General features: G+C 35.5%; 2 protein-coding genes across 2 annotated transcripts; one reads left to right on the plus strand and one right to left on the minus strand.

Moving 5' to 3' along the window:
- Positions 1 to 250: 250 nt before the first annotated feature.
- Positions 251 to 4,830, plus strand: LOC105638583 (zinc finger CCCH domain protein). Its single transcript, XM_012222407.4, has 6 exons — positions 251 to 738; positions 870 to 1,034; positions 1,253 to 1,366; positions 1,736 to 1,912; positions 2,490 to 2,654; positions 4,252 to 4,830. Exons 1-6 carry the CDS (start codon positions 463 to 465, stop codon positions 4,639 to 4,641), a joined length of 1,287 nt encoding a protein of 428 aa, XP_012077797.3. The 5' UTR covers positions 251 to 462; the 3' UTR covers positions 4,642 to 4,830.
- A 708-nt stretch (positions 4,831 to 5,538) lies between these two features.
- Positions 5,539 to 11,647, minus strand: LOC105638572 (uncharacterized). Its single transcript, XM_012222395.4, has 8 exons — positions 10,652 to 11,647; positions 9,032 to 9,108; positions 8,769 to 8,937; positions 7,569 to 7,657; positions 7,301 to 7,465; positions 7,108 to 7,185; positions 6,830 to 6,933; positions 5,539 to 5,819 (listed from the first exon to the last, which is right to left on the minus strand). The coding sequence occupies exons 1-8, from the start codon at positions 11,292 to 11,294 to the stop codon at positions 5,714 to 5,716; spliced, it is 1,431 nt and encodes a 476-aa protein (XP_012077785.3). The 5' UTR covers positions 11,295 to 11,647; the 3' UTR covers positions 5,539 to 5,713.
- Positions 11,648 to 11,865: the final 218 nt, after the last annotated feature.

Below are 11,865 nucleotides of genomic sequence, written 5' to 3' on the forward strand. Positions count from 1 at the left end.
ATAATTAAATTATTCTAGAATTTAATTGTTTAATAGTAGCTTGAAATGCTAAGTTAATACCCTAGCAGGGGCGGAGCTACGTGTTAGAGGAGGAGGCAAGAGAGGCAATTAAGGATTTCAATACTGTATATATTATAATTTTAATAGAAAGATGTGCTAATTACTAATTCACCCCTTTATTTAACTTTATTTATACATTCACCCTCGGTGAAATTACCATTTTGTAGATTCAAATCCGCAAACACAGATCTGTATACCATTTTGATATTGGTATTTGGTAAACGGATCCTCAAAACTGTGTCTCTGCTTCGTCTACTCGTCTACGGCTACCAAGCCAATCAGGTTCAGATAGAGAGAGAAAAGGGAATTAAGGATTTTAAGATCAGAAGACGAAATCATCATCATCATCTTCTTCTTTTTATCATTATTATTACTATATAGTAAAAGATTTGTGCACAAAAAATGGCTTATAGGAGAAAGCACCACACATCAACTTCTACTGCTACTTCCTATGAGGAGGGAGAAGAAGAAGATGACAGAGTCAATTCCTATTCATCTTCAACTTCACTAGCTGCTAAAGCAATTAGGGCGTCTTCCGCCGCCGATCGGGAATCTTCTCTCTCCTCCGCTTACGGCTTCAACAACCGGTCTTCTTCTTTTCCTCCTTCAAACACCGCGGCGACTACCACCACTTCTTCTTCTCATTCTTCTTCTTCTTCTTCTTCTTCTTCTTCAAAGGTAACCTCTTTTAGTTCGTAGATCGAATTTTTCATTATCTCCCAGTAACTTTTCGGTTTAAATGATCCCTTTTATTGTGTTTTCAATTCTTTGATATTTCTTCAATTTTATTTCTTGATGGGTTAATGTAGGACTCAAAGCCCTATGAGTATACGTCAATAAATAAATTGAATGAATCCAAACCAGGGTTTTGGGGTAGTCTTGCCAGAAAAGCTAAATCTATTCTTGAAGATGAAAATGGTCCTCAACAAGTGGAGTCGCCGCAACAAGTGCCTCACAATTCAACTAAAACCAAGGTCCTCAACAACTTGCTTTGTTAATATAAAACATTTCACCTTTATCAGTTTCTAAGATTTAGGCTTTAGCATACTCGACTTGCTGATTAATTATGTGGCCCTCATTTTTCCTTATTTGTTTTGTATTTCTATAACCTTGTTGCACTTAAGGTCTATTATTGCATATTTTCTGAATGTTGAGAAGATGGAATTATTTATATGGTATATCTTGTTTACAGTACCAGAATCCATACCCATCTCAAGAGAGCCATCGAAAAACAGACAGTCCTAAATTACAGAAGGGACTGAATGCTATCTCATCCTCCCTAAATTATATTGGCAATGCTGTTGAGGTGAGCCTCTATAGAAAATTTCTTTTCAAATTACATGGGATTTGTGTGATGGTCAGTGTGTGCGTGCACACCCCACAACAATCAGCATACCCATTTTCTGTATTATAAAGCTTAGGTTTTGGTTAATCACCTCAAAAGTCCTTATCTTCATGTCAACTTGCTAGATGGTCTGAACTATTGAATTGCCAATCATAGCCAGATCCATTTATTGTGGTTTGCAATTGTGGCGACCCTTCAGCAGAGCTTTGGCCACCAATGAATCAGGCCAAGATTGGCTATTCTGTTGTTCAGCTCATAATTGCAAATTGACAGTTTTCTACCTGTTTTCTGTGTGTTGTTGAAACACATGATTGTGCTTTACACTTTCAGGAGGGTCTTACTATTGTGGAGAATAGGACTGCTGACATTATCCAAGAAACTCGTAAGCATATCAGGAAAAAGCCTAGTGGTGCTGCTGCACAGAATCAGGCAACTAATCGTGGTAGTACATGGCAACAGTCTCAGATGCAAACTGACCAAGAACTTCAACTTAAAGCATCTCGCGACGTAAGGTGGCAGCTGTGTCACTGGTTCATATAATGGAAGTATATTGCATGTGTGGGTTGCCTTAAACTTGTGTAGTTTTGGCTTGGAAACTGACGGATTGGCGTTTCTGCATATTATAAAATAACATTTATTTAATTCTAGGACATAGGCAACATGTTTTCTTTTTATCTTATAGTACATCTATAATCTAACTAGCTGCCCTGATCTTTCAATTTGTGTTGTCTTTCATTGCTTTTCTTGTTGATCAGTATCCTACTATTGCCAATGTGAGGTTTGTAATGTTCTGAGAAATTTTGCTATCAATGAATTTGCTTTTTTTTTTTTTTTTTTTTTTTTCACTGGACATGGCTGTATGTTGATATGCTGACAAGAGAAACCTTTTCTAAGATTAAACAAAATATGTTTTAACATTCAGCCATAGCAGCAATAGAAGCTTGAATTTAGACTTACTGTAGAAAGAGATATAGTGGCTTTTGGTGGGGAATGGAGAATGACATCCAGTGTAGCGGATTCATATTAAGTAGCTTGATTTATTTTCATGGTGAGAAGCATGATCTGCTGTTGGTTTGTATAACAGGTTGCTATGGCTATGGCTGCAAAGGCAAAGCTTCTTCTTCGAGAGTTAAAAACTGTTAAAGCGGATTTGGCTTTTGCTAAGGAGCGATGTGCTCAACTGGAGGAGGAAAATAAAATCCTTCGAGAGAATCGTGAAAGGGGGGACAGCCCAGAAGATGATGATTTGGTATGTATTTCCTTCCATTCACACCATTCTGACTTCTTTTTCTGTTTATTCATCATTTTCATCTTTTCCTTTTTCTTTTCTTTTCTTTTCTCTTTTTTTTTTTTTTTTTTTTTAAATTTTAAGATAATTGGAAAGAGGCCAATTGGTTGTTGATAAACCAGCAGATGCTCTATGATGAATTAAAACGTAGAAGATAAAGTGGAAATATGAAACTGGGACAGCTTGGTGTTATGTAAATCTATCTATTTATCTGACAAATGAAGAGACTTCATTATTTCGTTTACTGTGACAAAATTGCAATAGGCACCTTTAGCATGTCCTTACTTTACACAATAAAAAAAGAATTATAGTGGCTCGAAAATGCTAGCACTGAATGTGATGATCACTTATATATTCCTTGTCTTCAAAAACTGAAAAACAATCTGCAAATGTTGTGGTCTTATTCAAAGTTAGAATGTAGATTCAAGCTTTAATCTTAGAGAACAGAGTAGCACGTGCTTGTTAGAGCTGTGCTATGGAGTTTTGGATTTTATGGCTTATGGTCAAGGTAGAAAATAGGATTATTTTCTGATGATTTTTCTAATTTTACAAATCAGGAGTTGAATCAGATTTTAAGATTTGGTACACATTCTCAAAATCGAAATGGTAATACATATATAATAAAACATCGAAAGATATCATTGAATGATCATGTAGCCAATTGAAATGCATTCACTTTTACAGGTGGGCATTTGAAATATATTTTCTTTAGCATGTATAGCATATAAGTGAGACAAATAGTTGTAATACCATGCTAAGGTCATGAAAGGCTACATATTTGAAATTCTTATTTCATATGATGATGCCATGTAGAGAAGGAGTTTGTTGCTTTTTCTATGCATGATTTTGTACATCTACTTATACAAATATTTTTTCTTTCAAATAAAACTGAAATTTATGCTTTACATGCTCTATTTATCTTCAGCGTCGCAACAAATTTTTCGTCTATGCCATGTTTAGAAACCAAATTATATAGAACTATTACTTGTATTATTATTAGCTTTAGTGATTTCTGGAGAAGAGAAGAAAAGAAAAACAAAAGAAGATGGAGAGAAAAAATATCAAGCAGAAAGGGATAAAGTGGAGAAATTGAGAAAGAGTGGTTGCAATTAAGGTTGATGGATGGGAGATGGCCATCTTCTCATGTTGCAATCAAGCTTCAGTAGACAGACAAATAGAGTGAAATTGATCTAGGCATGCACACCTTTAAATCTAATGCATAAATCAAAGCCAAGTAATCAGGGGATATAGATGATTATAGGTCTACTCCTTTGTAGGATCATAAGTCATGATTAAAAAAATTCCTATCCCAATATTAAACAGGAGGCAAATGTTATTATCCTTGAAAACCCAAAAAATTACAGGTTTACAGTCCTTATTTCATAGTTAAAGAGGACCAAGAGTTCGTGGATATTTTGTAATTTTTTGTATCTGCTACTGAATGGTACAAAATAAACGGGAAAAAGTTATTTCTTCCTAGTGAATGGAAAAAATGATTGAAACAAGTTATTTTCTAAAATTAAGAAATTTGTATTCTGATTCCATTTTTCCATTCCAGATTCGTCTTCAACTTGAAACTCTATTGTCAGAGAAAGCTCGATTGGCACATGAGAATTCAGTCTATGCTCGTGAGAATCGTTTCCTAAGGGAGGTTGTCGAATACCATCAGCTTACAATGCAAGATGTTGTATACTTGGATGAGGGCACTGAGGAAGTAACTGAAGTTTATCCTATCAAGTTAGTGTCCAATACACACTTTAACCCCACATCTCTACCTTCTTCACTGCCTACTGAAGCTCTCCTTGATCCAAGTCTGCAAGTAACCCGAGACATCGCTCCTCACCCTGTCCGACCACCAGGAGTTTTGGAGGATGCTCAGAGTGCTGCCCGACCGAGTTCATATAGTGCTGCAACGGGTCCAAAAAAGTACTCAAATCCTTCTGTTTGAATAGATCATTACTTCATGTCCTATATTTTTTTGCTAGTTGGAAATTGTAACTGTATGTTATTGCTCTTTATTTACCTTTCTGTTATTCATTTTCAGTCTTTACTGGGCTGACACTGTTGTATATTTGATACTCAAATGTGCTCTACGCTTGCTATAATGTTAAAACCATTTTAACGACTGTTAGCCTCATAGTCTAATTGTCAGCATCTGCTCTGCAGGATTTCTTTTTGCTTATAAAATTATTGTTTCAGACAGATGAGTAATAAATTTTAAATTGATTTATTTTAAATATATGTAAACACTCTGAATTTTTATATAGTGCACCTGACTCATTGTCATCCCTGATTATATATGCATATATTGGCACTGTTATTGGTACAAATTGATTAGTTGCTAACCTGTGTGCTTCTCCCTCTCTTGAATACAATGAGTTTTTTTTTTTTTCTTTTTATTAGTGAAATAAGAAATATACGAATTAGAGATAGGTCATATTACTCTCTCCATAACCGATGTAAAGTTCCAAAAGATAGGTAAGAATATGTGAATTTCACCTATATTTTAGTAAAATCATTCAATTTTAATCACATGGTTTAATTTATAAATCATTCGATAAAATAAAAAATAACATATTCCTTGGATAACCATAAATTACATAAACCATCATTTTGATGGTTTAATTGTATTTTCTTTTGAAATGGAAATGAAAATGCTATTCTATGAAATTTTGTAGGCCAGTAATTTATGCATATGATATTTATATTGGTGTTACTATTAAGATAAAATTCCATTCTTCAATTAAGCCCTATAATTTTTTTTTTTTTTTTTTAAAGGGCAGGTGGTTTTTCCATTGGGAATTTAATAATATGAACATGTTAAATGGGGCGACAAATAATACTATTTTATATAGGCAATTAGGCATATATTTCCACCTCTATATTGACTCAACTGTCAGTCTGGTTACAGATATCATATGAATCTACACATGAGGGTAAGAAAATGTGAACCACCTGGAAAGCAAAATGACTTTTCATTTGGAAGTACAATGGCTGTGTTCATGGCGACCAGCAGCTCTTTAGAATAACTGGAAAAACAAACTGGTTGAACCATCACTGTATGATCTGATATCTGCTGGTTTAACCAATGCCCTGCACAATGGGCATGTCCTTTCTCGGTCAAACCTGAAAGGCGATAAAACAAACACGAGTAAATGGAAAATTTGCAATCGAAATGAGAAAACGCTAACATCAACAATTCAGTATAAAAACAGGAAACAAACAAGAATGCAATAGTCAGATTAAGAAACCAGACAAGCATGGTGCAGTGAACTAGGTGCTCTATGATGGAAACTAAGATAACAAAACAATCTTCATGAAAGTAACAAGCAAACTGAAACGATTCATTCACAGATTTTTTTTTTTTTTTTTAAAAAAAATTGAAGATATGAATGGAATTACAAATTGAGTATTTGGGAATATCATTGAAGGATATATAGATTGGTGACGCAATTTATTTGCTTGTTGTGTACTACCACAACATCAGTGCCACTTCTAAATCTAATATTCCTTCCCAGCAGAGTGCTAAAAGACATTTTTATATGGTACAATCTTTCTCCACCACATTTTTATATGGTGCTAAAAGACATCATGCTTGTAATGTTTATCATAAAAATAATATCAGAAAAGCTGACCAGGAAAACTGGATAACAATATTATGATGAATAATGGCAGAAGAATCAGATCATAATGCTGCTAACTGGGGGGTAACACTTATTCCACCCACCCCTTGCTTATTCCATGCCTTGCACTAACCACAACATAATGTTGAAAATTCAAACCTTCTAGAACAAAACACATCAGCTGAAATTCATAATTTGTCATAAATGTGCCATTATCTAAACTTCAGATTTCAGATATGAAGGTTTCCAAGCTGCAAATTAGCAGTGAGTCACTAATTAAAAGTTCTTTGAACACTTATCATCATTTCATAAGTGAAACAGAAGAGGTTATATAAACCAAACATAAAATTTCATGGATGAGCAAAAGGTTTAATTGGTTGGTTCATATAAACTTCACGACTTTGGTTATTCTCAAGTTTATTACCTCAAAACTTCAAATACGAAATTATTAGATAATGCATATATACACACAAGTGCTTACAAATTTAGCGACACAGAAGGGGAGGAAATTACCATTCTGATACACAATCTTCACAGAATATGTGCTTACAGCGCAGTGAAATGGGTGCATGCATCTTTTCCTGGCAAATGGCACAGAGATCCCCTGCCGCATTGACCTACAAACATTATTAACAAACATCTTGAAATATGGCAACAATCAGATGTGCGAAAAAGAAATTACCAAAAGAAAGAATTCATGATATAAACTGAGCACCAATAAGGATTCCAGGGCAATCTAGAGACAGAGAGGTAGCAAAGTGAGATTATGCTGCTTAAAGAAGACCACTTACTTGTTCAGCTGTGGCATAAAAACCATAGTGCATTTCTTTACGTGATAAAGCCCTCAATGCAGTAAAGAACAACTGAACCTATACATTTATTTAAATAAATTATGATCTTTCAGGTTGTTGCTCCAGAAAACGGGAAAAAAAATCAAGCTAATATTCCTAAAAGACAGCATTTGACTTCTGCAGCCAAGCATACCTTCCCCAACACTGATGTAAACTTGAAGGTTAAATACAATCCCGTAATTAATGAAGAGAAAAAGCTTCCATATTCTTTGTTTAAGAAAAACCTATACCAGACAGGTGCTGGCAACAAGGCACGGTAGAGCAACAAAAAGTACTCAACAAGAGTTAGAATTTGACCCTGAAAAGAAGCAAGCTGTCAATTATTCGAGAAAAGAAATGTAAAACAGAATAAAATTGCAAACTAGTGCTCATAGAAGTCTGAAATCAGTTGCACAAGTGACCTGCTTACGGTAGTTGTGCCCTTTGCTATTCTTGTAATACATCAAAAGTATACATTTGAAGGCCATTGCTAACTGCCGCACCATAGCATCTGAAAGAGAAGACTGTTACTGAGAATGTTTAGGCCGTACAGATATGTTAACCAATAACAACGAAATTCAGGGTGTGATTACTTTGAGAAAGATATTTTCCAATTTTCATCTCTATTTTTCTCACTCATTTTATCACGAAAAAATAGAATCATCTTTACCTATGGAAAAAGAAAACCATCTCACAGTTATTTAGCTTTTTGAATTGATAACAGAACTTGGAAAACCCTTACATAGGTGGTCAGCATGTTTTCCAAAATCTCTTTAAGATTGGAAAAGATGGGAAATAATGGTTCCAATAAAAAAGTTATTTGTTTTTTGATTGGCAAGCACATTTCTAACAATCTTCCGTTATCATAGAAAATTTTCTAGACAAATGGACAATTTCTGAAAACAAACCTGCTCTAAGGTATTATTTTCCACCTTTTCTATTCGTTTACATACAGAAAGGGATCGTTAGAAGATGCAAAACCACATGGTATTCCATTAAAGAACATTCATGAACCACTTAATACTTCAATGAACAAAGTGTTACAATAAAAGTTCCCGTAGTATCAACTATCAACTAACATGACATATTTAGAAATATCACAAACAACAGTATGGAAGAATAGGTCACAATCATGCTAACATTATCATATATATAAGAAGCAGGCAAAGCACTCGCTTCTAGGCCTTCTAGTCCTATACACAAAGACCATTTTCAATGAGGAAATACCAACATCATCAAGATATGGTTCTTAAATTTGTGTTACAACATCCAGATAGGACATTCAATCTTCCAACTAATCAATGGAAGGGAGAGCTAACAGAACACTACATCGCTGCGGATAATCTATGTTTAGCGAGTATTTTCTATCAAATAAATATTGATATGAAGAGAAGAAAAGAATCTTATTGAATCTTAATTTACTTACTTCAGCTCAAAAACAAGAAACTAAATGAATTAGTCAATAGGATGACAGGACAAAAATTATATATTCTGAACAGTGGTTCATCAAAAGAAATTACACCATTCTAGAAGTTCACCACAATTTAGAAGCAGATATTACTACACAAGAGGTTATGCATACTTTTCATAGGCATATGTAAAAACTTATATCAAGCACTTACCATTCACCACAATGATAAACAGTGCATGCCAGAAAGGAGGAATTGTGCTCGGAGGCAGTAATACCAATGGGTATAGAAGATCATCGTTTCTATACCACCAATAAATTGACATCACATGAAGCATAAACCCAACAGTTATGGCTACAAGAACAGACTTCTTTCTCTCCCCCTGCAGAAATTAGCATAAACCCAATAGTCTCACATTCCAATAACATTTACGAATTCAGTCTATTCCAAGTTAGTCATAATGCAAGTATCAAAACCTTCAGTGCTGTCTGCTTCCGCAGAATATCATTTGATTTGAACAATACTGCAGCAATCCACAATGCAACACAAAATCCTGAAATAAATTAAAATTCAAACAAATTTTTAGCTAAACAAGCATTTGAAGTACCAGGAATTCAATAATGCATAATCCAAAATTTACAGTAAATATCTAAAAACCTACATTTTTCTTTTTCTTTTCCTCCTTGTTAAGGATTAGTTGTAAATAGAGTTCTATTAGGAGTTAGATTCCTAATTAGTTTATGATTTGTATTCCTAAATAGCTAGGTAGCATAGGAATTCCTTATATATAGACCTATGTAATCGATTGACGACATACAAGAAATACAATTACAATATAATCTCTCAACATGGTATCAGAGCCTTCCATTCACAAAAAAAAAAAAAAAAAAAAAAGAAATTTCCCGAAACTTCCCTTACGAGAAGCCACTGCCACCCTAGGAAGCCTTTCTAGGGTTAGTATTTTGCCTCACCACTCACCCCAGGATATTCTCCAGCCGCCGATCAACAACTCCCTAGAATCCAGTCGCCGGATTCCAAGCGAATGGCCACCACTCGCCACCTCTTTCTTCCTGCTCTGGTTCACACGCTGGCGCATGTCCAATGGTCTTTTTCACTCCGGATCCTCTCTCTGACGTTGGCTTGAAGAGAGACGTGCAACCCAGTGAGTTGCATCATCATTCTTAGGCTTATTCAATAGGTTTGTTTGCTGCGATTCTATTGCAGCTGTGTCGGGCAGTCCTCTGCTACTGTCGTTGCTTTAATTTTCTGAGGAAACATATTTTTCGTTTGCTGTGACAATTGGTTTAGGTAATTTTCGGTGATTTGCTAGTGATTCCTTATCGCATTAGGGTTTGGTACTGCACCTTTGCTGCAGTTATGGGTATTTTGCTTTTGAACCTTCTCCTTTGTCAAGAGCAGTGCAACCCCAGTGAGTTGCATTGTGTTCTTGGCCTTCAGTGGTGTGCTCCGTTTGCCAGAGTTTCCTTTGCTGCTTTTGTGAATATCAGCGCTACTGGGCTTCCTCTTTGAGGCATTGATTATGGAAGCTTGAAATAGCCTGGAAGTTGTGGGCTTCCTCTTTGAGGCATTGATTATGGAAGCTTGAAACAGCCTTGGGAGCTGTTTTCTGGGTCAGTGAGATTTGTTTCGACAACCTAAGTGTGTTGTCTTAATTCTGCTGCTACTATTTGGTTTGGGATTCTATATTGCTATAATGAAGTGCGTACAGTTGCTGAGTATGGTATTGTGCTTTGCTGAAAGTAGTAGTTTGTTACAAGTTGAGCATGATTAACATCTGTGCTCCAACTTGAGGGGGAGTGTTAAGGATTAGTTGTAAATAGAGTTCTATTAGGAGTTAGATTCCTAATTAGTTTATGATTTGTATTCCTAAATAGCTAGGTAGCATAGGAATTCCTTATATATAGACCTATGTAATCGATTGACGACATACAAGAAATACAATTACAATATAATCTCTCAACACTCCTAATCAAAGAAAATCTTTGACTTGAGACTCTTAACAATAAAATTTGGACAAGAGACTAAATTATTCTAATTAATTAAAAAGAACAGGAAATGAAGAAATTATTTAATACCTTGCAAATGTTGGCGAATGAAAACAAGAAACAGCAGTAAAGAGAATGGAAGAATTTGCTCAATCCACCTAGCGAAATTCTGAATATCATATCTCTGGTAAGAAGAAGAAGAAGATGAAGAAGCAGGAGCAGAGGAAGAAGACGACGACGATGATGAAGAAGAAGACGAGGGAGAAGAAGAAGAGGAAGAAGAAGAAGAAGGGTCGTCCGCGATGCCATCATCAACTAGGGTTTCAGAAATGATAGCTCCACCACCAGGTTGTTGATCATCCGACGAAGGTAAAGCCTCAACAGAAGCTGCAGTATTAGATTCCGAAGCACCAATTATCCTAATTGTAACTTGGTGACCACCATTGCTCGACCGTGCAGCAGACGGAGGAGGAGAAGGAAGAATCAACGGTTCCCGTTCTTGAGAAGAAACGGCTGCGAAGCTTCCTCCTCTACCACCTCCTCCTAGAATACCAGAGTATTCCAAAAGTGTCGTCAATGGAGCATGTATCAAATTGGATGCAGCTATATTAATCCCATATCTTCTTGAATTATCATCATTACCGCCGCCGCCGCTAGTGCTGCTGCCACCACCGCGTACCGAACCCAAAGAAGCCGAAGAAGAAGAGGAATTGGCAACAGAACAACCCTCCATTGTTGAATCTTGTAAAGGAAAACGAGAAAAACACAGAAGGAATTGAGGTTGTTCTTATTAGTGTTATAGCATTTGCATTTCAGCTTTTTCTCTCCTTTCCTTTGGTTTTCTTCGTCGATGGGTTTTGGTTACTTTTATGTCGCTGTCAAAGCTGTCGGCTACGCGTCTCTTTTACAACCCTTGCTTTTGTAAATTATCTACGAAGGGGTGCCTGTCGGAGTATTACCTTTTCTATTCTCTCATTTTGGTTACAGCTCTGCTTCTATCTGTCTATGGAGGTCTTACGTCTGTGGAGAAGGAAACATGAGCTTATATGACACAGACCATTCAACTAATCTCATTTTTTCTTTCTTTCTCTCATATATCTTTTATATATATATATATATATATATATATATATATATATATATATATATATATATATATATACAGTAACATCATACCATTATTGAAACTCTGTATTTATGTACTTTGAAACATATATTTTTGGTTACTGCGTGACCCTCTCTCTCTCTCTCTCTCTCTCTCTCTCTCTCTCTCTCTCTCTCTCTCTCTCTCTCTTTATCTTTTT

The sequence above is a fragment of the Jatropha curcas genome, chromosome 9 (genome assembly GCF_041381405.1).
Source record: "Jatropha curcas cultivar XTBG-Jc1 chromosome 9, XTBG_Jcur_1.0, whole genome shotgun sequence".
Classification (NCBI taxonomy): Eukaryota; Viridiplantae; Streptophyta; class Magnoliopsida; order Malpighiales; family Euphorbiaceae; genus Jatropha; species Jatropha curcas.

What these genes read in the sequence shown, in the direction of transcription:
- LOC105638583 (XM_012222407.4), top strand. Translation starts at nt 463, where the DNA reads ATGGCTTATAGGAGAAAGCACCACACATCAACTTCTACTGCTACTTCC. An exon ending in ATATTGGCAATGCTGTTGAG is followed by an intron (nt 1,367 to 1,735) that starts GTGAGCCTCTAT and finishes TTACACTTTCAG; the next exon opens with GAGGGTCTTACTATTGTGGA. An exon ending in AACTTAAAGCATCTCGCGAC is followed by an intron (nt 1,913 to 2,489) that starts GTAAGGTGGCAG and finishes TTTGTATAACAG; the next exon opens with GTTGCTATGGCTATGGCTGC.
- LOC105638572 (XM_012222395.4), bottom strand. Translation starts at nt 11,294, where the DNA reads ATGGAGGGTTGTTCTGTTGCCAATTCCTCTTCTTCTTCGGCTTCTTTG. An exon ending in GGAAGCAGACAGCACTGAAG is followed by an intron (nt 8,938 to 9,031) that starts GTTTTGATACTT and finishes TAATTTCTGCAG; the next exon opens with GGGGAGAGAAAGAAGTCTGT. An exon ending in GTTTATCATTGTGGTGAATG is followed by an intron (nt 7,658 to 8,768) that starts GTAAGTGCTTGA and finishes CTTCTCTTTCAG; the next exon opens with ATGCTATGGTGCGGCAGTTA.